The following is a 23,901-nucleotide window of genomic DNA, read 5'->3' as shown; positions in this document are numbered from 1 at the left end:
TGACGAGGCTGATACAAATTCTGGACACGGTTGAGAGCTATCAAAAGCGGTTAGCGTGCATGTGTTTGAGCCTGAGGTTTCCACGGGAAAGCCACCTTGTTGCGCTTTGGGGGCACCACACAATAATCTCCAGATACTGTAGCTGCACTCGCACATTCAGTAGCAACTTTCTTTTACTCCGCCCTTTGATCTTATATTTATTTCTCCAATCTGGGCAGGAAAAGGAGGCTCAGAAACGGCTTGTGTTTGCCGCCCCGACCGCCCCCCCTTGATGCTCGAAGCTTGAGCTTCACCCATCCCGCCTTTTGACCATGGCGGCCTCCCCAAATATGCTCACCAAGGTTCGCACGCCCAGAATAATGCATTGAGCATCTGAATTTGTGTATCTATGAGCAAGCTAACATATTGCTTCGTACAGTTCGAATCGAAGTCGTCTAGGGCGAAGGGCATTGCATTCCATCCCAAACGGTTGGTTGCCTTCATAGTCAGTCGCAAACTATACTGATGCATTCCAGGCCATGGATTCTTGTTTCTCTGCACTCTTCGACAATTCAGCTATGGGATTATCGTATGGGCACATTAATAGACCGCTTCGAAGAGCATGATGGGCCAGTTCGTGGCATCGACTTCCACCCGACCCAACCCCTCTTCGTCTCAGGTGGGGACGACTATAAAATCAAAGTCTGGTCGTTACAAACAAGGCGCTGCCTATTCACCCTCAATGGACACTTGGATTATGTCCGCACAGTCTTCTTCCATCATGAGCTGCCCTGGATTATCTCGGCATCTGATGATCAGACAATTCGTATCTGGAATTGGCAGAACAGGTCGTTAAGTAAGTACCCGTATTCTGTCGATGAATACCAACTGACGTCGGCCTCTAGTATGCACAATGACTGGCCACAACCATTACGCAATGTGCGCTCAGTTCCATCCCAAGGACGACCTTGTAGTTTCTGCCTCTCTCGATCAGTCGGTTCGAGTGTGGGACATCTCGGGTCTCCGCAAGAAGCACTCTGCCCCAACATCGAATGTGTACGAAGACCAGATGGCCCGCCAAAATGCCAACCAGGCAGATATGTTCGGAAACACAGACGCTGTCGTCAAATTTGTGCTAGAGGGACACGATAGGGGTGTCAACTGGGTCGCGTTCCATCCTACGCTGCCATTGATTGTTTCGGCTGGTGACGATAGACTGGTCAAGCTTTGGCGCATGAGCGAGACCAAGGCTTGGGAGGTCGACACATGCCGCGGGCATTTCCAGAACGCGTCTGGCTGCCTCTTCCACCCGCACCAGGACCTCATCCTTTCTGTTGGCGAAGATAAAACGATTAGAGTATGGGATCTGAACAAGAGGACGTCAGTCCAGTCGTTCAGGCGCGAAAATGATAGATTTTGGGTTATTGCGGCGCATCCGGAGATAAACTTGTTTGCGGCTGGCCACGATAATGGAGTTATGGTTTTCAAGCTGGAGCGCGAGCGCCCTGCCTCTGCAGTCTATCAAAACAACCTTTTCTTCATCACCAAGGACAAGCAGATCCGTTCTTACGACCTTACGAAAAATATCGAGAGCCCCAACTTGGAGACAATCAAGAAGCTTGGCAGCCCGTGGATTCCTCCTCGTACATTATCTTACAACCCGGCTGAGCGATCTGTCCTTGTGGCATCGCCTGCTGAGGGGGGGACCTATGAGCTGATTGTTCTTCCAAGGGATGGTGGCATCCCTGATGAGAAGCTCAAGAAGCGTGGTCCTGGTAACTCTGCCGTCTTTGTGGCTCGCAACCGTTTCGCCGTGTTCAACCAGGCAGCACAGCAGATCGATATCAAGGATCTTTCCAACTCCACAACTAAGACGATCAAGCCCCCCGCAGGTACTTCGGATATCGTTTTCGGCGGAACTGGCAACCTATTACTGATTACGCCAACGGCTGTGCACTTATACGACATTCAGCAGAAGAAGAATGTGGCAGAGCTCGCAATTAGCGGCGTCAAGTACGTTGTCTGGTCCAACGATGGAGCGTATGCTGCTCTGTTGAGCAAGCACAACGTTACTATTGTTACAAAGACATTGGAACAAGTCAGCACACTCCACGAGACAATCAGGATTAAGAGCGCCACTTGGGACGATGCCGGCGTGCTGCTATATTCTACACTCAACCACATCAAGTATACCCTGCTGAATGGCGACAACGGCATTGTGAGGACTTTGGATCAAACAGTGTACCTTGTTCGCGTCAAGGCACGCACTGTATACTGCTTGGATAGAAACGGGAGGCCCAAGGTTCTCAACATCGATCCCACCGAATACAGATTCAAGCTGGCCCTTGTTAAGCGCAACTACGAGGAGATGTTGCAAATTATTAAGAACTCCAGTCTTGTTGGTCAAAGCATCATCTCGTATCTGCAAAAGAAGGGTTACCCGGAAATTGCGCTTCAGTTCGTTCAAGATCCTCAGACACGTTTCGAGCTGGCTATCGAATGTGGCAATCTCGACGTTGCTGTTGAGATGGCAAAGCAGCTTGATAAGCCTAAGCTCTGGACGCGACTAGGCACCGAAGCTCTTGCCCATGGAAACCATCAAATTGTCGAGATGACATACCAGAAACTTCGCCAGTTTGATAAGCTTTCCTTCCTTTACCTTGCTACAGGTGACGACGCGAAGCTTGCACGTATGGCAAAGATTGCTGAGCACCGTGGCGACTTCACCGCCCGCTTCCAGAACGCTTTGTACCTCGGCGATGTCAACGACAGGATCCAGATCTTCAAGGAGATTGACCTATGTAAGATATCAGTACCCCTCCTATTGGACGTATGCTAACCATACCAGACCCGCTAGCATACATGACCGCTAAGGCTCATGACCTGACCGAAGAATGTGAGAGCATCCTCGAGGCAACTGGATTGACCGAAGACCAAATCACGCTCCCCGCAATTGGCGTCCCGCTCTCTACCCCCAGAGCGGTGGTGTCTACTTACAAGGCCAACTGGCCAACCAAGGCCACGTCGCAATCATTCTTTGAGAAGGCACTTCTCGGCCAAGTTGAGGGTCTCTCATTAGAGGATGAGCCTGCTGCTGCAACTAACGGCTTCGGATTTGAAGATGAAGATGAAGGTGTCGCGAAACAGAACGGCAACCTGATCGACGCTGATGAAGAAGATGATGCTGCTGGCTGGGATATGGGCGATGATATCGTTCCAGAGGCCGAGAGCGATTTCGTCAACATCGAAAGCGCAGACATCGGCGTCGGGAGCAGCGAGGCCGAATTATGGGCCCGCAACTCTCCGCTTGCTGCGGACCACGTCGCTGGCGGTTCATTCGAAAGTGCTATGCAGCTCCTCAACAGACAAGTTGGCGCGGTGAACTTCGCACCTCTAAAGCCCCGCTTCATGTCGATCTTTGAGGCTTCGAGAACATACGTCCCCGCATTCCCAGGCCAGCCACCGCTTGTCAACTACGTCAGGAGAACTTTGGATGAGACAAATCCCCAGAGCGTTCTGCCATTCATTCCAGATGACCTGGAGTCTATCGCGGCCAACTTCCTGCAAAAGGGATACGATTCTGTCCGCACCAACAAGCTCGAGGATGGGGCTGTTATCTTCAAGCAGATGCTTCACGCGCTGCTTGTCAACGTGGTGCCTACTCCATCTGAGGTTAACGAGGCCAAGAAGCTCATCACTTCGGCGTCCGAGTACAGCGTTGCGATTGCTATCGAGCTGAGCCGCCGCAACCTCGGCACCAACGACGAGGTTGCCAAGTCGCCAGAGAAGTTAAAGAAGAGCCTCGAGCTTTCCGCATACTTCACCATCCCCAAGCTCGAAGTTCCACACAGACAGCTTGCGCTGATGAGCGCGATGAAGCTGGCATACACCAACAAGAACTTGAGTTCCGCATTAAGCTTTGCCAACCGTATACTAGCCAACGGCGGTGGAGCAAAGGTCTTGGAACAGGTAAGACTCCCCCCCCGCTACCCCGCAATCCCCGAATACATTTACTAACTTTACTGTCTTCAACAGGCCAAGAAGATCAAAGCCTCATGCGAGCGCAGCCCCAACGACGCGCATGAAATCGAGTTCGACCAGTTCGCCGAGTTCGATATCTGCGCCGCCTCCCACACACCCATCTACAGCGGCAGCGCCTTCGAGACCTGCGCCTTCGACGGCAGCAAGTACCAGTCCAAGTACAAGGGCACGGTGTGCGCGGTGTGCGAGGTGTGCGAGGTGGGGAAGAATGGGAGCGGGCTGAAGCTTATCGCGTAAATGTGTTGTTTTGTGATGACTTCCGGCGCGCGCGTAAATAGGCAAAAGCTCCGAAGGGGAGGGGGAGAGGGGATGAGAGAGGACTCGGAGTTCGGGTAAAAGTAGATAGCTGAAACTTTTGTGGAGGTACTACTAGCATTAGTTGTTGTCTTTTGAGATTTTAATGTTTGATGAAATATCTAGAGCTCGTTCTGTTTTCTCTGGGGGGGTGATTTGAAGCGGTGCTGCTGCGAGATATGGCTCTTGGGCATTTATGAGCCAGCTTCTACAACGATCACGATTACAGATATAGTCATCTCTAACCTAACTATAGTCGTCGTCAACAAAATCATCCCAGATATGAAGTCCCCTCAAACGGACCCTCCCGCACTGTACCTGTCCGCCTGTCCTGACGGGAGGGAGCGTACCTGTCGCCAAACCCAAGGGGACCCAGCCAGGTCCCACCCAAATCCCGTTAGCACCCCACCCACCCCTCCACCCACACGCCCACCACGCGCCGCACCACCACCGCCGGGCAGCGACAGGGATGCTCACCAGCCCCCTCCAAACCGTCAATGTCGTCACAATCACCGCCGCTCCTCACTTCGTCGCATCGTCGCATCACCGCTCATTACTAAAAAAACTCAAATCCATCGGATCCGCTCATTACTATTACACTATCACAACTTTAAACCGAATCAATCGCCGCGGACGCACGACGGATTCGCCCCGACAAGTCACGGGGTGAAAGGCGCGTAGGCCCAACCGACGTGGCACGCTTCGCGCCAGGAACGGGACCCAGATAGCACAAATAGCGCGATTCGACGGGTGGAGGGCGAGAGGACGTGTCGCTGTGGGTGTTGCTCCACGACTGTGACTGCGCTGCGCTGCGGTGAGTGCTGGTGTACAGTCATTCAGTCGGTGGTGCTGGTAAGGTGCTGTTGCTGTGCTGTAGCTGCCTGAGAGTGAAAGAAGGGGGGTTTATAACGCGGGTGGTACCCTGGTGTCTTGCGAGGAAAATTATCAACGACACGAATTGAACGACAAACGAACAAATCTGATACTGTGCGCATCGTCGCCATCGATCGAGCAGAGACATCATTTATCATATCATAACTACGAAAATCCTATACTCGATATTCGAGAAAGGAAAGGGAATAGGAATAGGAAAACGAAAGCAAAGAAGCAAGGCGCAATGGCAAGCACCACCATCTCCGACCTCACCGAAGTGCGCCTCGTGCGCCGCAAGTACCGCTGGCCCGCCGCGCAGCTCAATTTCTGGCTCTTCATCGTGTTGGTCTCGTGTAGTAGCGTGTTGGGGATCTTTGCGAGTTTCAGCTCTATACAGTCGCAGCTTGGTGTTGGGACGCCTTGGTACGTTTTCCCTGTTCTCACTTATCAATTACCTTACCCCCTTGGATTGAACTGTACTGTACTGGGATAGAAGGTGATAGAAGCTAACAAACCCAGGTACTTCACCTACAACATCACCATCGGCGCCCTTGGCCTCTCCTTCTTCATCCTCCTCCTCTACCTCATCAACGCGCGCGCCCTCCTCCCCGGCATCGTAATCCTCGGCTCCTTCATCCTCTTCGTTCTCTGGCTAGTCGGTCTAATCGTCATAAGCCTCGAACTCTGGGGGCCCCAAGGCGACGTTAATGGGAACTGCGCTCTGTATGTGGGCGGGCAGGAGAGCAGGGGACAGGGGCAGGAGACGCTGGCGTGGCTGATGCAGGATACGATTTGTCAGTGTTGGAAGGCGGGGTGGGCGTTTTTGTTGGTGGGGGATGCGTTTTGGTTCTGGATGATGGTTATGAGTTATCAGGTTTATAAGGATGATTGAGGGGTGGGATAGACACGAGGGGGGTGGATGGTCGATCGACTGGAGGTTAGGAGATTGATATGTTGTCAGATGAGGGATGGGGAATGAGGGAAGGGGCGGTGGGAAAGGAGGATGGGGACGGATGGACGGGTCATTTCATGCATTTCGAAGCGCGGGGAATATATGGAGCTGGGATGGACGGAAGGTGTATATCGGAACGACTTAAGTCTGGCTGGGTGGGTTGGTAGGGAAAGGCGTATGGGTATGGGTATGATTGTCAGGTGTTGGGTTGGGATATGATATATGTATGGGTTACGAAAGGAGGGATACAGAGATCAATCTCCCCCGGCAGAGTGTGATATAGTTCAAACCCGCCATCTTGGTATGGCAGGCATAGTACGAACTTCCCAGGTTGAAGAATATGAATAACATCGATTTAAACAATCCACCCCTCCACACCATCTATTAACATCCCTTCGCATCTAAAAACACACAGAGAACGCATTAATTACAGCCCCTTCCCCTCCCCCTCCCTCCTCCGCCAATAAACCCTCTGCCTCCCAATCCCATCCCACGCCTCCAACGCATCCTCCCCCTCCCCCACCAACTCCACAACATCACACCCCCCCAACATCCCCATTATTTCTCCCCTCTCCCTCCTCGTCGGAACAACCAGCCTCCTCCCCTCCCTCACCTTCTCCTCCAAAAGCCTATTCATAAACGCCTCCGTATCTCCCCACACCATCGCCGCAGGCCACGGACCACGGCTAATCACCCACTCCATCTCGAGGTACCCCGCTATCGAGAATACGAGCGTGTTCTCCGTGATAGCCAAGAACCCATCTGGATCCGACTTAACGACGAAGCCGAGGGAAGATAGGAACTCTGCGTCTAGAGGGGTGAAAATAGGGTCCTGCGCGACGAATTTCCCGGGCGTGGTTTTCGGATCTAAATCTAGAAGAGAGATATCAAATCAGTCCAGGTGCAAATGCGCTTCCAGCTATTTATGGTAGATAGATAGATGGAAATACCTACCTAGTTCCCCAATAACAGTCAACAGAACAGCTAACTGCGTCAAGCTAGCCGCTCGACACTCCTCCATCATCGCCTGCAGGCTCCCGAGCGCGAGGCAGACGATGTTGTCGATACCTACGCGACTGTCCTGCTCGCGCTTCAACGAATCAAATGTGCGCCGTAGAGAGGTGCAGGCGGGGCTCGCAAGCCATAGCGTCTGGTAGTGCTGGAACTCCTCCCCCATTGTCTCGAGGGTGCGCGAGATGTAGCCCGAGTGGAAGATGCCAGGCGAGATGTGGCCGTTTCGGCCGGGGAATCTGGCGAGGTTGAGGCGCGGCCTGTGGGGGGACGTGTTAGTTTTTTTCTTATGAGAAAGGTGAAGTGAACTATGGGAAGACTGGGCGGCGGGAAAAAGGGGACGAACAAGATGAAGTCCGCCTCAGCTAGATGTTTCTCGTTTTCAAATATCTCGGCTCTAGGCATGATGCGGATTTCCTTTGGTTTGCGGCCGCCTTCGATGGTGAAGGAACCATCGTCTTTGGGGATTAGTTTCCATCTGCGCGCGTGGATGTTCTTTTTTGCGGGGGGATCGGAGTGTTCCTCGTCGGTGGTGACGCTCTCGTTGTCGGCCCAATCTTTTTCCTCTTCAGATGCGTAGCCTTCGTTGGCGGCGAGGCTCGCCTTGTCAACCCGGTCTTCTTCCATGGATGCTTGGTTCGATGGCGATGAATGGATGGTGGGTGGGAGAATTGTAGGGTGGTATGAGGGGGGAAGGAGGATGGGTTGGGGTCTGTAGGGCTAGAGGAATTGGTGTGTATATTTATATTAGGCAACTATCATACCAGCCAAACATCCTTACATATTGTCTATGGCTATGCATATTGTGACGCTCTTTGTACGTGAGATGGGTTTTGTATCAAATGACAGCTTGGTTTACCTCTGGCAAGGCGCAGGTGTGTGTCGGTTGTTGGATGATACACAGCTACCCCGCTGTTGGTGGTGGTGGTGGTGGGTGGGTGGTTGATCTGTTGGCTATAGACACCATGCAGAGCCACTCGCGTTTAGTGACTGGTGATCCTCCTCAAACTCAGTAGTGGTTTGATGGAAGTGAGTCGGCCTGGCTATACATACCAAACACAGCCTTCTCACATCTACACAGCAACAACACAAGTCGACTTACGCATATTTAACAAAAGTGAGAATACCAACAGCAACATAAGTCCACTTACGCACATTTAACAAAAGAGAAAATACCCACAGCAACACGATCTTCCCACACCCACACAGCGACAACAAATGTTATATCATCTTCCCCAAGCCACAGTCACCCTAAATACCAATAGGACACACAAATCACCGGCACCACAGTTCCCATCACATCCATCCATATACCAAAATATACCATAATTCCAACGAAGCCGAAGGGCTCAGCTAAGACGAGGAAACTGAGGGGGGTGAGGGGTCCAGCGTCGAGGAGGGTGAGGACTAGCTCTTGGGCGACGAATTTTCCAGACATGGTGAGGAGATCTAGGTCTAGAGATATTAGTCTTACTGTTTTCGGCCGGTTAGAATGTGCTTGGGACTTTGGGGATAGGTAGGTCTTACCTGGGTCTTTGATAATCGGCATTAACAGAGTTAGTTCTTGCCTTTCTTAGTTCCAGGCCATCGTTCTTTCCCTCTTAAGTTCCTAGCTATCGTTCTTTCTTTTCTTAGTTCTAGGCCATCGTTCTTTCCTTGTCATCGTTCTTTCCCTCTTGAGTTCCGTCCCATCGTTCTTTCCTTTCTAACTTCCTAGCCATCGTTCTTTCCCTCTCAAGTTACCTACCATCGTTCTTTCCTTCCCAAGCCTCTAAAGCCTGTTCCTACCCTCTAGAGTTTCCTAACATCGTATTAACGATGGGCGCTCGACACACTTCTAACATATCCTATAGACTTCCTAAGAACGAGACAGACGCTATTGTCGATAGGGACGAGGCTAGACTGCCAGCATTTCAAGGGGGAGAATCGTGCTCTGTAACGAGGTGTAGGCATCACTTTTCAACCACAATCCCTAGTAACCGTAAGCCCCATCCCTCATCCCCTCTCTCAAGTCTCTCAAAATGTACCCCCCCGAAAAATATCCCAGTACATCTCCTCACATCTGCCGAACAACCCACTGCTTCTCAAACAATCAGTCCTACTCACATCTGATAACCCACCCCCTCCTTCTCAAACAATCAGCCACCGTCACCATCAAACCCAAACCCCAAACAAAATATATCAAATATATCAAACCACCTACCTCGATCCACACACGTCCATATCCCTTATACGCCTCATCCTTAGAAACGATCTTTCCATTGACGAAAAACGTCTTCACTCCTTGACTCCCATCTATCACACCTTCTTCGTATGATTTTATCGCGGCGAGGATATTTGATTGTTGCCCTGCTAGGGGGATGGAATCATTTGTATTTGCCTCGGCGAGGTAGTGGCGGAGTTGCTTGATTCTCCTCTCAGGCACGAAGGGGTCTGGAAACGGAATAGCAGGCGCGAACTTGATAATAGGTGGGATAGGCTCCATTCTTCTTTTCTTATTGATGAGTGTGTGGGGATTTTGACGTGGATGTGGGTGGTAGTGGAAGTTGGATTTGGAGGTTTGAAGTTTGTTCTCAGTAGGCGTGATGTGAACGTACGACGTACGTTAAGTTAGTTAAAGAGTTGCTCTATCCCAGATAATAGCGCAACTAGAGAAAGGACCACGCCATTACAGAATGCAACCTTCTGAAGACTTAAATCACACATCTACACATCTCAAAACAAGTATAACCTCAAAAAGAGTGATTGTCATTGCTATATCATCATAAATCTCAAAACAAAGACCCATGGATCATCATCATCCCATAACACCCATATCCATATCCATCAACACAACCCTCGGGTATCGTCATCCCTCACGCTCTAGTTGGAGTACTTAGGATCAACCTTGTTCCCCGTCGCCTTCTCGTATGCGCCACGGAGGCCATCAGTGATCTTCTCGCTCTGGTCGGCGGAGAAGGTGTGGCCGGTCTTCTGGGAGATGGCTGCGAAAGCTGTTTTTGTCTGTTAGTCTCTTTCCTCTTTCTTATCTTCTGATTTTTTTTGTCCATTCCCACCCATCACCACACCTCTAGAAGAAGGTAGGGAAAGAAAGGAGGGTAGGGAAGGAAGGGAAGGAAGGAAAGACATACCCTTATCTCCGTAATCCTGTTGCTGTCCAGTAGACGCACCAGCAGCGGGTGCTGATCCATCAGTAGCAGCCGGGGCGGAACCACCAGCAGCAGCGTTCTTGTTGCCCTGGAGCTCTCCAGCGGCCTTCTTGAGGAAATCCATTGTAGCGGGTAGGTGTGTGGGGGGGTGTATGTGTTGTTGGGTATTGTGAGAGAGAGTGTGTAATGAATGTATGTATACGTTGCAACAAGAGAGAAAGAAGAGAAGAAGGCTATGTGGAAGGGGGGGGGGGAAGGGGGTTATATACTAGGCAAACATGCTTGTGGCTGTGGCTATGGCTATGGGCTATGGCTAGAGAGAGATAGGATGGGATGGAGGGGCACGGCGTCAACCCGGTAACATCATAGCTAACTTAGATAGGTGGGTGGGTTTTCCCCATATAAACTTTCGTTGGGCCCTGATTTGATTGCGTCTCCCTCCTCCCCCTCTCCTACCACTCCCTCTACACCCCCCTCTAACCCTTAACCCCCATATCCCGTGTATGGGATTGTTGGTTCTCTCGGAGAAGCAAGGAGAAAGGGGAGCAGCGCCGCTGGCTAGGGGACAAAGCAGGCTAGGGTACCGCATCCAGCTGTCTGTCATGGTGGGGGAGAGGGAGATTGTCCGGGTTAGTGGCAGGAATGAGTTATGTATAGTAGAGTAGTAGAAGATCAGAGAAGGAGGAGGGGGTGCGAATGTAGGAGAAAGTACATGCAGACAAGCACTTTAGCACATGCATATCAGCTGTACCGGGGCAGGTTGAGCACGTACTTTGGTGCTAGTTTGGGGGGGGGCTGGAGTGGTCGAATTGGGGGGTTAGAGGGGTTAGAGGGGTGTGGGTAGGAGATGGCCGATGGGCTGAAGAGGGGTGGGAGGGAGGGACAGGATGGGATATGTATGGGACAAAGTGATGGAAAAGATACAAACCTTGGTACAGAATAGGGCGGAAAGTGACTTAACTTCCTCACTAACAGTTATGGGTAACAGTTTATCGATGATGGCTGGTTTAGCTGGTTAGCTTGTTATCTGGTTAGCTGGGTTATTAGCTGGTTAGCTGGATATTAGCTGGTTAGCTGGTTATTATCTGGTTAGCTGGGTTATCCCCCACTACTCCCAATGATGAAGAGTCGACGTCATGCCCCTTCCTCCCCTCTTACTGGTTGGTTAGTGGTCGGGTGGCTCGTGCGTCTGCGGTGCGGCCGATGGATGGGGGAAGGGAAGGGAAGGGAAAGAAGGGAAAGCTGCATCCTGGTGCACATCGGGACTACGGGACTGGACTAGACTGCTTTGGGAGGAGGGTGTTGCGCGTTTTTATGGGGGGTTACGATTGGTTGGGTTGGGATGGGGGATAGTGGGAGGATAGCATAGTGGGAGAGGAGGACCGGAGGGGAGGGGTGAGGAGAGGGGAGAGGGAGGAGAGATGACAACACAAGCCACAGAACAGATAAAACACAGCCACGAATCTCAGATCTGGCGGGAGGGGAGGGATGGAGTGGTCACGTGATATAGTTTGGAAAATCAACGAGGCAATCACGTGGTTGACAGCGAACATCATTTTGGTTTGTATGTAGGGGACTAACTATACCATCACGTGGTTGACAGTGATAATCATTTTTGGTAGTTGTTGTGCCTTGTATATATGGCACTAATGTTTGGATCGATTCGATTACCAGCCTAGCCTAAAGCATCCGTCAACGCCTAAGGTATTAACAACCCACGTTTCTGCCTCGTATATATGGCAATGATATTTAGATCGACTCGATCACAGCCTAGCCCGAAGCATCCTGCAGCAACCTAAGGCACCAACACTCCCAAAGCGTCCATGAGCAACCTAAGGCATCAACACTTGCCAAACCATTAGAAAGCCTAAGGCACCAACATCAACAACCTAAGGCATCCATCAACACACCACCCAAAACATCAACTTGAAACGCCAAATGATCGACAGTCCCGTGATCCCAGTCGCCATGCACCACCACCACAACACAACGGTCCCGTAGCTCTCAGAAAGTACGTTGACCTGGAAACAACCCGCGTTCCACCCTTGATAGCCTGTCAAAGAGGCTCAACATTCGAATTGCTTCAAAGCTTCATTCTCCCCCACGAACCCGCGCCATAACGATAATAACCTCCTAACACTGTCTCACCGATCCTGCACCTCTCCAACAACAATCCACAACCTCCCCACCACCTACACACCCGCAGCGCACATCCACATCCCGCTCCTGCACGACGCAGGGTCAAACAGCAGCGTGTGTCTGAGCGCACAGATCACCACATAAAACTCACAACCACCACCACAACACACCGAGTCTCTCATGCCGCGAACCTCCTCTGAGCCCTCACACCCTCACCACCACCGCGACGCGTAATGCCCGCTACACCATGACCGCGACCGAAGAAGACTCCTCGCCCCCGCCCGCCGAAGCGCGCATCACCCTCTCGCGCAAGGGCTCGCGCAAGAAGAACGTGGAGGGATTCACTATGGATACCGGCAACGACGACGACGAGAACGTGGCGCCGAACAAACCGACTAGCTTCGCCGATTCGAGTATGGGCGAGCAGGCCTTTGACGATAACACAAACAATAACAATAAACCCGCAAAACGCTTCCCCTCGCTGGGCAACCTACCCGCCCTGCCACCGGGGGAGAGCAGCATGATGTCCGAGGACCTGAGCCGCGAGGAGCACAGCGACGGCCACCCCGATACCATGGACGAGAGCGAGATGCGCCGGCACCTAAACGACGTCGAGAGCAGCTTCCTCCCCGCGCCGAGTCCCGTAGGCCAGTCTGCCAACCCAGGCGCAGACGATACGTATTTATTTGACGGGGCGCGCGAGCCAGTTGTGCTCGCGGACCGAATACCCGGAATCAGGACGCCGACGAAGGGTGCGGCGAGGGAGGAGGGGAGGCAGGAGTCGTTTACCCCGTTGTCGGAGAGGGGGACGCCGCAGGTGCAGGGGTCGATGTTGGGGGATGAGCTGGGGGATAATGGGAATACGACGTCTTCGCTGGAGACTATGTCGTCGCCGACGGCGGCGGCGGCGGCGAGGACGGTGTCGAGAGCGATTTCGATGGTCAGTATGGGGTATGATATTGAAGGACATGTTACGTCGGATGCTCCAAGCCCGCCGCAGAGTGAGAACGGAGGTGAGGAGGGACTTAGTCGCCAGGGCACGCCGAGGATATTTGAGCCGGAGTCATCGCAGGGGACTAAGGGGGATTCGTCGGATGAGCGGTCTACGATACGACATCAGGCGTCGAATCAGAGTCTTAATGCTGCGGATGCTGGGAGTACACCTGGTGCGGCGCTGGTTAATAGGCGCAGGTCGGGTAGACGGCCGAAGTTTTTAAGGAGTCGGAATGCGAGCCAGAGATCGTCTATATCGTCGTCTGTTGCGAATACGGATGCAGAGGAGAGTAGTGATATGACCTATGGGACAGACTACGCTATGTTATCGGGCGGTGCTGTGCCAGCGTATGGCGCGTCTCGACACAGCAGCTACATGCTATCAAGGAGTATCAGCCTAGGCAGCATGGCATCTGGCATTGACGATTCCGCCGAGTTGAAGCCCGTTCTCGGGACGTTGGAGGAAGAGGAGAGAAACCGGTCGCGGGTAGATAGTAGTCAAACCGCTGACGACTACGACAATGCCCCAGCAACACCGCGCGCGACGAGCCACTCCCTAGCTGCTCCTACAGACACGGTCATCGCGAGACATGTTCGTAACGTGCATGTTCCGGAATCCGTCGCCAAAGAATATAGGAATAAATCGGGTGTCTCACCTGGCAGGCTTCCAGGGCCTAGCACGGAACGCCATGGAAAGAATATGACGCTCAAGGAGCAGAGTAGCACTATTGAGCGGCTGTCGAAGGAGAATTTTGATTTGAAGCTCAAGGTCATGTTCCTCAGTGATAGGCTGGACAAGTTATCTGAAGAGGGCGTTAAGGAGATGATCTCCGAGAATGTGGAGATGAAAACGGTCCTCGCGAATATGCAGAGAGATAACAAGGCACTCCGGCGCAAAGTCAAAGAGCTCGAGAAGAGTAAAGACGGCTCCCCCCGACCAGGAACCGCTCGCTCCGGCGCCTCATCCGAAGGCCAACCGCAATGGTTCGACCAAGAAGGCGCACAAGAGCGCGAAGAGGAGCTCATCTACCTCCGCGAACGCATGGAGGAATACGAAGTCGAAATCGAGAAGATGCGCACCGAGAGCCTCTCCCGCGAATCCGAGAAGCGCAAGCTCGCTGAGACCGTGCGGTCCATGGGCGAGAAGCGAGGCGAGGACATGGATGCGAGGGAGGAGATGGATGTGTGGAAAGATCTTCTTGAGCAGGAGACTGCAAGGCGCGAGGAGGCTGATGAGGATAACCGGAAGCTTCGTGATGAGATTTTTAGACTTAGGAGTGAGAGTGTGGTTTCTGGTGGGGGTGCGGGGTTGAATCATACTACTAATATCTATCATATCACCAAGAAGCGACAGGGGTCGCCGACGCGACCAAGATCCGGGATGTCGGAGCGTGTTGATGACCGCGGTGGCGCGTTCAGTGCTGCTAGTACCCTCGTCGATGATCTCCGTCGCGAGAGCGACCTCCTGCGTCATGAAAACGCCGAGTTGCGCAGGGAAGTTGGCGCGCAGACCTCGATGCTGACGTCGCGCAATCGCGAGAAGGAGCGTCTATACCAGGAGATCGAGGACCTAAAACTCGGTCACCGCAGAGGCGGCTCGATCGCCGGCGACAGCATCCTCGACCGCTCCGCATCGCGCACCCGCGAGAGACCACAATCTAGGGGTAGCGAGCTGACGCGCGTCACTGCCATCATGCCAGATGCGGAGCGCGAGGACCTGGAGAACAAGAATGCCGAGCTGCGTGATAAGCTGAACGGTCTGCAACTCGACAACCAGGAGGTGAACAAGGAGCTAGAGAGCTGCATGGAGGATTTTGAGACGGCGATTGAATCGAAGCGCGAGGCTGAGGCGCTGGCGACTGAGCTTCAGCACGAGTTGCAAGTCGCCGAGGCCGATCTGCAGACTATGCAGGCGGATCGCGATGAGGCGCTCAAGGGGCAGGAGGAGGTGGAGATTGAGTTTGAGAATCTGCGCAAGGAAGCGCAGGAGGAGATCGATGCGCTTGAAGCCGACGCGGAGGAGCGGGCTGTAGAGATGGAGGGGTTGCAGGTGGAGCTTGCGAACCAGGCCGAGAACTTCAATGCGCTGCAGGCGGAGATGCGGGGGATGAGCGAGGCGCTTGTGCGGCTGGAGGATGATCACGATCTCAAGACCCGGCGGATCCAGGAGCTGGAGCGGGAGCTGGAGGATGCGAATCGCGAGCTGAATGGGATGGAGAAGGCGATCAACGAGGCGAATAACAAGATTAATCGCCTAACCGTGCAGCAGGAGTCTAGCCAGGGCGAAATCGCGTTCCTGCGCGAGGAGCAGGACGGTGATAAGATCAAGATTGGGGATCTGGAGTCTGCGCTGAAGAATGCGGAGGGCGCGGCGAGGGATGAGAGGGAGAGGGTTAGGGAGCTTGAGCAGCGGCTGGCGAGCGAGAGGCATCAGAGGGAGGTGGTGGCGGGGAAGGAGAAGCAGGAGGTGCAGAAGTATATTAATGAGCTTAATCGCGAGGCGTCGAATGCGAAGGACGACGCGAGACGGCTGCGGAAGAATCTGTCGAGTCGAGAGGTCGAGGCGACGGAGTGGAAGGAGAGGTTGTTGGAGCTGGAGAATAACCTCCGCGAGACGCTGGGTGATCTCAACGGCACGCGCTCTACTTTCCTCAAGGGCATCGGCGACCTGCAGAAACAGCTTGACAACACCACCCGCGAGCTCGACACGACCAAAACCTCCATCCTAGAGAAAGACCGCATAATCCGCGAGCGCGACACCCTCCTCGAGTCGCACAGCCACGAATACGGGATCCTAGCCGAGATGCTGGATAAAGAGCGACAATCGCACCGCAACTCCAAGCACCAGCACGAGACCTTCCTCAAGACGCACAACCACACCACGCGCACGGTGGGTCAGCAGGAGACGCGCGTGGCGCAGCTGGAAGCGGCGTTGCAGGCGGATAGGAAGAAGTTGAGTCAGTTGGAGAATTCGTTCAAGGATCAGCTTAATGAGAGGAATAATCTGCTGTTGACGATGTGGAATCGGTTGTCGCTGATTTGTGGGTCGGATTGGGCACATGGGAATAGTTTGATTAACGGCCGCGCCTTGCCCTCTTTGGAGGCTGTATCGACCATGCTTCCTGGCTTTGCTAAAAATCTCCTTGCGTCAACCAAGAAGATTGAGGCGCTGATCGCGGGATTCAAAACCCGCGTCCGAACCATCGAGCGCGATCTAGCCCGCGACTTCTCCTCCCTAGAAAACACCCTCGAAGCACGAACCAAGAAACTCGATCGCCTAGAGGGCCTCGTCAGATCTGCTAGCATGAATTCCTCTACCGACCAACGAGCTGAGATCGTGAGGTTGCAGGATATGAATCGCTTGCTGAGAGTGGATATTCAGGCGCTGAGAGCGTCGACGCCGAGGAAGGGGGTGTATGAGGTTATTGAGCCGGGCAGTCCTGCGCCTATCATCCCCACCGGTCCACGCACGAAGGCGTTAACGCGCCACCAAGCTACCGCTGCTGCTAATTCTGCGAACTCGGCGGCAGCAACAGCTGATGTCCCCGAGCGCGCGGGTAGTTCGGCTGGCTCGACCAGGGGAGTCTCTAGCTCTAGAGCGGGCGGAGCAGCAGGAGGGGGGGAGGACTCGGAGTGGTGGGTCTTTAGACTCAAGGAGTTGGAGAGACGACTTAAGGCGGAGAGGGAGGCGAGGTTACTAGATCGCAGTGGGGCGAGGAAGAGGTTGGAGGAGGGGGAGAGGAGGAATGAGGAGTTGAGGGCTGAGGTTGAGAGGGGGAGGGTTAGGATGCTTGCTGAGGCTGGGGCTGGGGCTGGGGCGGGGGGTGGGGGGGAGGTGGTGTAGGTTGGGGGAAAGGGGGGGGGGTGATATATCTCGTGTTTGCTTTTCTGAGGCGTGGAGTAGATGGTGTTATGCTTTTTTCTTGGAGTGAGAAAGCGCCGGGTGTACTGAGGGGTTTTTATGGTTGTCATGGGGGGTTTTTAAAGAGGGATTGAAAGCAGGCGCGGCGTGAAGAGGGTTTTGGGCGTTTTTGCGGCTTTGAGACACTTGTATGTACGTTTCTATGGAGGGAAAGCGCTGGGCGATGGATGGGGGTGTATGAGTATGATCTACGTACCTTACTTTTGGGGAACGAGGAATTCATGGTATGCTTACGATCTCCACGTTGATATGTTTTTTATGTGAAGTTTTGTGATATGCAGTATATGTGAGGTGTGAGGTGAGCTGTACTGCTGGATAGGGCTACGTAGTTCCAGGGACCTGTTGTGGTATTAAGGCTGGTACGCTAAAAGCGGGAATCCCGATTTAAGCTATGACGCAAGCCGCGATTTGACCACCGATCGAGCTTGGGTATGGCATCCATCTATCGACGAGACAACAAACAACAACAGAGCTTTGTAGAATATTCCACAATTCAATTAAATAAATCCAAACCGGTAATAAACAATAATTATGCATCTATATCCAATTCTCTACCTAATTGGTCCCCACAAGAATCTAAACAAAACGATTGGAGTAGTGATCCCTCCCCCCCCAAGTTTATCAAATCTATGACATCATGTCCATTTTCCAAGCTACCTCCTAACCCCCCCCCCCACAACAGGCCTCCCTGTTTTCTCTGTAGCTGGTGGTGTCGTATATAAGACTTGACTCCTTCTCTGACGCCACTACTTCTTACAAATTCAAAAAAAGCCATCAACTCAATCTATCACTTCAATCTTCATCATCACACGCAGCGTCAAAGTCTCGTATCTAGCTGCTTCACCTACCATCATATACATCTATAATCTACATCACACCGACAAAATGTCGTTCCTCGCACGCTCTGCCCAGCCGCTTCGCCAGGTCATCCGCACCCCGATTGCGACCCGTGCATTCACCGTCTCGGCGCTGAGACAGAAGGGGCCAGTTGAGGCGGCAAAGGATGCATTGAAGACTGTTGACAGGAAAGTGAGCGATAAGCTCGTCGGAGGCATTAAAGTCGGCGGTAAGCCCCACCACCCTCCCCTCCCATCCTCCCTCACTCTACAAAGCTAGGGCTAGCCAGATCAATTGGAGACGGATGCTGACGTATACTAGAAACGGTAGCAGAAAAAACCAAACAGGCAACAGGGCTGAAGGGACATAAAGCGAAGCAGGAATTCGAAGAGGATCTGTATGATGAGGAGGGAGAGGTGAAGGCTAAGGTTAATGAGGCGATTGGGGAGGCGAAGGGGAAGGCTAGTGAGTTGGCGGGGGAGGCGAAGGGGAAGGTTAGGGAGGCGGAGGGGAAGGTTAGGGGGAAGTTTTAGGGTAGGGATTTTTTTTTGGGGGGGGGGGGGGGGTGTAAGAAAAATGATGGTGGTGTAATGGTCCAGTACTCTGGAGTTTGAGGAAAATCTAAACAAAATATGTCCTAAATCGCAACAATACCACACTCACTAACCTACGCATACCTAACTACCTAGCCACCTCCCCCCCCCTTTTACCTCCCCATCCACCCCCCATCAACAGTAACAATCTCCCCCGTAACATACGCACTCCCCCCCCCCGCAAGCCAAACCACCACCCCCCCAAAATCCTCTGGCCTCCCCCACCTCCCCGCCGGTATCCTAGCCAGTATACTCGCCGCCCTATCCGCATCCGCAATCAACGCATCGTTCATCTCCGTCGCGATATACCCCGGCGCTATCGCATTGACATTCACCCCCTTCCCGGCCCACTCATTACTCAGCGCCTTTGTTAACTGCGCTACCCCCCCTTTAGCCGCCGCGTACGCGGGCACTGTCAATCCGCCTTGAAAGCTGAGGAGTGAGGCGATGTTGATTATATTCCCCCTGTGTGGACCGGGGCGGGTCAGCATATGCGCGCCGATGTCGCGGCAGAGGGTGAAGACGGTGGAGAGGTTGGTTTGGAGGACTAGATCCCAATCTGAGTCTGGGAAGGCGGCAGAGGGGTGGCGGCGTTGGATCCCGGCGCAGTTGAGGAGGATGGAGGGGTCGTGGGAGGCGAGGATGGTGGGGGTGAGAGAGGCGACTGAGGAGGCGGAGGAGAGGTCGCAGGTTAGGATTGTGGCGGTGCGGCCGAGGGCTTCGATGGCGGTTTTGGTGGTGGTGTTGGATTCATCGCGCTGTGGGGGGGGTTAGTTGGTTGGGGGTCTTTCTTTTTTTTGAGGGGGGGGATTTGGAAGGGCGATCGGGGATTGGGGAAGGAGAAGAGGGGGGGTCAATACCTGGATGAGAACGATGTCGGCGCCGGCTTCGGCGAGGGAGATGGCCATGTGGGCGCCGATGCCGCGGGTGCCGCCGGTGACGACTGCGGTGCGGCCTTCGAGGGAGAAGAGGGCTGGGAGGGAGGGAGCCATTGTTGGGCGATTAGGGGGTGCTGATGGAAGTTGGAGATTGGGTGAGTGTTTGGTGGTTAGGTGTGGTTTTTGTGGTGGGGGGATGGGGTATTTGAGGATGGTCGTGGGGTGACGCTCACCCTGGACCCCGCAGTTTGATGGCGGGGTAGCGGGGCTCGAATTTATGGCAACTCAGCACGGGGGGGGTAGGGGCAGTGGGTATCGATGGGTGTTTTTATATCCGTCCCATTGGGAATATATCATGGGAAGTCACGTATAAATAATTATATTGTCTCAACTCACAGAAAAGGTCGCTTGTGACCATATACTTTGTGATACCTAATAGTTAATGGCAGAGGTCGTACGCCTCTTCAATCCTACTAAACCTAAGAGATGAGCTCATATTTAAGCTCTTATTTCTAAGTGTGAAAATAATATTACCATGCGGATGATATGTTGTGCTATTCTAGTTGATGTTTGCCGACCATCATCCTAACATTTATATCATGAGGCAGTGCATTTTTGTAATTGGCATTTTAGCTGCTTCCTAGACACACTGATCGTGCAATTCTATTCATCTTACCAATAAATTCACAACTAAAAAAAGGTTAAACGCTGAGGTATTTTATCAACCTGCTGGCTAGTCTTGACTATGTTCGGTAGCCTCGTTGACTACAAGCCGATTCTTGCACAAGGGATGGCCCGAAGTGAGGTGGCCATGATAGTCAGCAGTTCTATCCCCGTCCACCATGCACAGGCTATAGCCTCCTACTTCAAGCACGTTTTCCTTTTTCGACGTGTTATTTTATCATAGGCTGAGAATTACAAGGCTGGCAATAATACTAAGAGTCGCTCATATGGCGGCATGCGCGATGCTTAGTTAGGAACAATATTCTGTGGCTGATGTTTGAGAATGGTAATCCGGTGGAAGGTTCGCTCCTATAGGTCTTGCTCCCAGCCTTATGTCTACCAACAAGAATCGATTAGATGGCCGTAGAACTTATAAAAGAAGGCACCCTTTGCACAGCCCTCACAGCCTTGACATATCTCTCATTAAGTAGCAACGCCCGTTACGCCGTTGTTAATTTAAATGAAATACTCATAGGAGTTCAACCGCAAGCAACTATGTCTACCCAAGCGCAGTCTACAGTTGATTTAGACGAGGCCGAAACATTAGGACTACATCCTCACTCTATTCTACAGGAGTTCTTTATGCAAAATGATGCCTTTAGAAGGCTTGCCGCAGCAAGGGAAAGGGTAAGTCCCTAATTAATTTTTGCTAAACAAGTAAGACTAAAAAATAAAACAGGGGTGGAAGAACGAGCGCGGAGACGAATATTTTGCACGACAACGCCGCGCGGCCGATGGTGCAAAGAATAAAGAGGCTTATAGGTTATATAAGATGATGCAAGAAATCGGAGACGAGATGCAAAGCTGCACCCGTTGCCTTAGTCAACAGTCCAACCCTGAAGGAAATATGAATATTTTAGATATCTGCATGGCGCCGGGTGGCTATACAGCTAGTGCATTAAAGTACAATCCCAAGGCAACTGCTTTTGGGATTAGTCTCCCATTACAGCAGAGCGGCCACAAGGTGCTCCTACCGCGCTCTAGCTCGACCATGCTCTTCCTCGACGTTACGATGTTGGGGAAGGAGTATGGCGTGGAGATGATACCCCTCACGCACCCTGATCGCACCAGCTTTCGCGACGAGAGGCCATTCTGGGGCCAGACGTTCCAATTGATATTTTGTGACGGCCAGGTACTTCGGACGCATGAGCGCCCCGAATATCGAGAGCATTATGAAGCACGTCGCTTGACCGTTTCGCAGTTGATTTTGGCACTCCAGCGCATTCGATCGGGTGGAACAATCGTTGTCTTATTACATAAGATTGAGGGATGGGACACCTTAGAGATTATATATCGCTTCAGCAGCTTCTCTTCAGTCCAGGTATTTAAACCCGCGAAGAAGCATGCGAAGAGATCATCGTTTTACCTTGTCGCAAGTGGTGTCCAACCCCATTCAGATGCTGCAAAGCTAGCGGTTGAGGAGTGGAAACAGGCCTGGTGGAATGCAACATTTGGTGGCGAAAATGGAACGGGAAGTCGAGATAGTACAGCTAAGGAGGACCATGTCCGGCTTGTGCTGGACCAATTCGGTAGCAAGTTCGTGGAGTTGGCTAGGCCAATTTGGGAGATTCAGGAGAAGGCATTAAGCTCATGGAAACCTTAATATAATGGCGTAGCTAATTACGTTGGAGAGGGTGGTTTGAATTATGATATACAGCGGCTCTAAATTTGCAGTCTTTTGGCCGTAGGGTTAGTGTCAAGTGTGAGCTGCACCATATATTGTACCAGTAGACGAGTATTCATAAGATCTACTGCTACTAGGGCGTTATATAGGGTTTATAAACTCATTTTCGAAATGAATGGCTCATCCGGCTTTACAGCCAAGACGAAAGTAGGATCCCAAAATGCAATCAAGCCTTAACCTGAACATTCAGTCTGCGGAAACCACCACAGCAAGCGACCTCCTTCTGCAAGTCGACCATGCGCTTCTGGTCGCCAGTTGGGTCAGCCGAGTCGCCCTCCAAGTTCCAGGTCAGGAACTCGTTGGTGTAGTTCGGCACAAAGTTCTCCTGCAAAACACCCAGTCTCTTCCCGTACGCAGTCACCTTCTTCCAGTCACGCTCCACATTCTTGAGGTCCTGTGAGAAGTACGCGTACGAGCGCTCGTAGATCTTGCGGTTGACAGGGTCAGCCATCTGCGGCTTGACGTCAATGTACTCCTTGTACGCCTCAGCGGGGCTGGAAATGACATCGTCGGTAGCACGCTTGACGGCCCGCATGAACGCAGCGACCTTGTCCTTGTTCGCGGCAATGAAGGCATCGTTGGCGATGTACAAGATGGAGCAGAAGCAGCAGCATCCCAGCTCGGCGAGCTCGTCAATGCGAAGCATCTGGACGTCGTCACGGGCACGGCCCTGGGACGCGAGCCACTCCTCAAGCTCGACCATCTGGACGTTCTCAAGTCCGATACCGGCGTCGATGGTGCCCTCGATAATGGCCTTGGACACGTTCATGCCGCAGCGGACGGCGGTGTACTCGTCGGGCGTCATGCCGTAGTGGCGGGTGAGCTCGTCGATTTGGATCTTGCCGAACTCGCCGACGTAACCGATGCGCTTGCCCTTGAGGGAGGTGAAGTCGGTGGTGATGCCGCTGTCCTTGAGGTAGACGACGCCGGTGAAGGGCTCGTCGAGGAGGGAGCCGATGGACGTGACGGGGAAGTCACGGGCTTTGGCCTGGGGATATGTTAGGTGGTGGACTGTCAGTAGATTATGCGTAGACTTACGGCAAGAGTGTGAATCATGGCCTTGAATCCCATATCAACTTTTCCGCTTCCGATTATCTCGGTGACATCTATCGGGGATTAGTTTCATGCTCCATGGCTACTGAAAGTGCTTCCTACCGGATGGGTCATTCGGCTCCAACAGAGCAACCTTGATACCCTCGTCGGCGAAGTATCCTTTCTTCTGGGCCAAGTAGACCGGAGCATGGTATGGCGTCGCGTGCCTAACCTAAAATCAGCCTACATCCCCCAATCAACCAAGATCTGTCTCCCAATTACCAGTTCATCAAGAAGGTAATCTTATCGGTAGACATCTTGAGAGATCGTTTGCTACACTTCATGAGTTTGTGACCACAGGGGAGGGGGAAGCATGTCCTTATGCGCTAGAATTGTCTAGATCAAGTTCATACGGTATATTCTCAGAACCAGGTCTTCAACTGCCTCCTCCAGCTCTGTCTGACTCGCGATGAAGGAAGGGTCGTGAGACCATAGCCTCCATAGCTGAGCTGAGCTGAGCTGAAAGAAACAATTGAGGACCTGGACACCCGTCATGCTTTTACTGTACGTTACCTTGATCCGACGACATCTCCAATGCATGAGGCTCAGCCATATCCAATGCCATACCGTCGAAATATGCGTGTGTTGGTGTATGCAGGTTGTAAATTGACGGAGAATCGAATTATTGATTGATGAAAAGAAGAAAGAGGGAAGAAGAGAAATAAATAGAGGGGTGACGCATATATACGTATAACAGTTAGCTATGAGCGCGGATCGGAGCGGGGTGTTGGGATGTTGGTG

General features: G+C 52.6%; 10 protein-coding genes across 10 annotated transcripts; 5 read left to right on the top strand and 5 right to left on the bottom strand.

Annotated features, from left to right (window-relative positions):
- Positions 1–118: 118 nt before the first annotated feature.
- On the top strand, positions 119–4,721 carry VE01_08421 (uncharacterized protein). Its single transcript, XM_018277846.2, has 6 exons — positions 119–341; positions 419–468; positions 516–835; positions 885–2,780; positions 2,828–3,948; positions 4,015–4,721. The coding sequence occupies exons 1-6, from the start codon at positions 312–314 to the stop codon at positions 4,255–4,257; spliced, it is 3,660 nt and encodes a 1,219-aa protein (XP_018127013.1). The 5' UTR covers positions 119–311; the 3' UTR covers positions 4,258–4,721.
- VE01_08420 (uncharacterized protein) lies at positions 4,715–6,500 on the top strand. Its single transcript, XM_018277845.2, has 2 exons — positions 4,715–5,610; positions 5,707–6,500. Exons 1-2 carry the CDS (start codon positions 5,432–5,434, stop codon positions 6,077–6,079), a joined length of 552 nt encoding a protein of 183 aa, XP_018127034.1. The 5' UTR covers positions 4,715–5,431; the 3' UTR covers positions 6,080–6,500.
- Positions 6,501–6,566: 66 nt separating this feature from the next.
- On the bottom strand, positions 6,567–8,209 carry VE01_08419 (uncharacterized protein; the record flags this gene model as incomplete). Its single annotated transcript, XM_018277844.2, has 3 exons — positions 7,497–8,209; positions 7,094–7,410; positions 6,567–7,012 (listed from the first exon to the last, which is right to left on the bottom strand). Exons 1-3 carry the CDS (start codon positions 7,775–7,777, stop codon positions 6,567–6,569), a joined length of 1,044 nt encoding a protein of 347 aa, XP_018127053.1. The 5' UTR covers positions 7,778–8,209.
- A 187-nt stretch (positions 8,210–8,396) lies between these two features.
- On the bottom strand, positions 8,397–9,635 carry VE01_08418 (uncharacterized protein; the record flags this gene model as incomplete). The annotated part of the gene is made up of 2 exons (XM_018277843.1): positions 8,397–8,605; positions 9,368–9,635. The coding sequence occupies 2 exons, from the start codon at positions 9,633–9,635 to the stop codon at positions 8,397–8,399; spliced, it is 477 nt and encodes a 158-aa protein (XP_018127052.1).
- Positions 9,636–10,012: 377 nt separating this feature from the next.
- On the bottom strand, positions 10,013–10,611 carry VE01_08417 (uncharacterized protein; the record flags this gene model as incomplete). Its single annotated transcript, XM_018277842.2, has 2 exons — positions 10,282–10,611; positions 10,013–10,143 (listed from the first exon to the last, which is right to left on the bottom strand). The coding sequence occupies exons 1-2, from the start codon at positions 10,421–10,423 to the stop codon at positions 10,013–10,015; spliced, it is 273 nt and encodes a 90-aa protein (XP_018127059.1). The 5' UTR covers positions 10,424–10,611.
- Positions 10,612–12,278: 1,667 nt separating this feature from the next.
- Positions 12,279–17,275, top strand: ORF1 (the record flags this gene model as incomplete). Its single annotated transcript, XM_018277841.2, has 1 exon — positions 12,279–17,275. The coding sequence occupies exon 1, from the start codon at positions 12,686–12,688 to the stop codon at positions 17,273–17,275; it is 4,590 nt and encodes a 1,529-aa protein (XP_018127058.1). The 5' UTR covers positions 12,279–12,685.
- Positions 17,276–18,032: 757 nt separating this feature from the next.
- Positions 18,033–18,723, top strand: VE01_08415 (uncharacterized protein; the record flags this gene model as incomplete). The annotated part of the gene is made up of 2 exons (XM_018277840.2): positions 18,033–18,419; positions 18,512–18,723. The coding sequence occupies exons 1-2, from the start codon at positions 18,239–18,241 to the stop codon at positions 18,721–18,723; spliced, it is 393 nt and encodes a 130-aa protein (XP_018127061.1). The 5' UTR covers positions 18,033–18,238.
- Positions 18,724–18,896: 173 nt separating this feature from the next.
- Positions 18,897–19,775, bottom strand: VE01_08414 (uncharacterized protein; the record flags this gene model as incomplete). Its single annotated transcript, XM_018277839.1, has 2 exons — positions 18,897–19,541; positions 19,644–19,775. The coding sequence occupies 2 exons, from the start codon at positions 19,773–19,775 to the stop codon at positions 18,897–18,899; spliced, it is 777 nt and encodes a 258-aa protein (XP_018127060.1).
- Positions 19,776–20,768: 993 nt separating this feature from the next.
- On the top strand, positions 20,769–22,023 carry VE01_08413 (uncharacterized protein). Its single transcript, XM_018277838.2, has 2 exons — positions 20,769–21,011; positions 21,064–22,023. Exons 1-2 carry the CDS (start codon positions 20,880–20,882, stop codon positions 21,985–21,987), a joined length of 1,056 nt encoding a protein of 351 aa, XP_018127055.1. The 5' UTR covers positions 20,769–20,879; the 3' UTR covers positions 21,988–22,023.
- On the bottom strand, positions 21,064–23,864 carry NMT1_2 (glycylpeptide N-tetradecanoyltransferase). The gene is made up of 6 exons (XM_018277837.2): positions 23,674–23,864; positions 23,383–23,433; positions 23,224–23,327; positions 23,107–23,174; positions 21,359–23,056; positions 21,064–21,304 (listed from the first exon to the last, which is right to left on the bottom strand). The coding sequence occupies exons 2-5, from the start codon at positions 23,415–23,417 to the stop codon at positions 22,235–22,237; spliced, it is 1,029 nt and encodes a 342-aa protein (XP_018127054.1). The 5' UTR covers positions 23,418–23,433; positions 23,674–23,864; the 3' UTR covers positions 21,064–21,304; positions 21,359–22,234.
- Between the last annotated feature and the right edge of the window lie 37 nt (positions 23,865–23,901).

The sequence above is a fragment of the Pseudogymnoascus verrucosus genome, assembly GCF_001662655.1.
Source record: "Pseudogymnoascus verrucosus strain UAMH 10579 unplaced genomic scaffold scaffold_50, whole genome shotgun sequence".
NCBI lineage: Eukaryota > Fungi > Ascomycota > Leotiomycetes > Thelebolales > Thelebolaceae > Pseudogymnoascus > Pseudogymnoascus verrucosus.
The sequence above is the reverse complement of the archived record's forward strand: the minus strand, read 5'-3'. Positions and strand labels throughout refer to the sequence as shown.

Coding starts and splice junctions, on each gene's coding strand:
- VE01_08413 (XM_018277838.2), top strand. CDS start 20,880: ATGTCTACCCAAGCGCAGTCTACAGTTGATTTAGACGAGGCCGAAACA. Junction 21,012..21,063: donor TTGCCGCAGCAAGGGAAAGG/GTAAGTCCCTAA, acceptor AAAATAAAACAG/GGGTGGAAGAACGAGCGCGG.
- NMT1_2 (XM_018277837.2), bottom strand. CDS start 23,417: ATGTCTACCGATAAGATTACCTTCTTGATGAACTG. Junction 23,175..23,223: donor GGAGCCGAATGACCCATCCG/GTAGGAAGCACT, acceptor AATCCCCGATAG/ATGTCACCGAGATAATCGGA. Junction 23,057..23,106: donor CCATGATTCACACTCTTGCC/GTAAGTCTACGC, acceptor ACATATCCCCAG/GCCAAAGCCCGTGACTTCCC.
- VE01_08420 (XM_018277845.2), top strand. CDS start 5,432: ATGGCAAGCACCACCATCTCCGACCTCACCGAAGTGCGCCTCGTGCGC. Junction 5,611..5,706: donor CTTGGTGTTGGGACGCCTTG/GTACGTTTTCCC, acceptor TAACAAACCCAG/GTACTTCACCTACAACATCA.
- VE01_08421 (XM_018277846.2), top strand. CDS start 312: ATGGCGGCCTCCCCAAATATGCTCACCAAG. Junction 469..515: donor ATTGCATTCCATCCCAAACG/GTTGGTTGCCTT, acceptor GATGCATTCCAG/GCCATGGATTCTTGTTTCTC. Junction 836..884: donor TTGGCAGAACAGGTCGTTAA/GTAAGTACCCGT, acceptor GTCGGCCTCTAG/TATGCACAATGACTGGCCAC.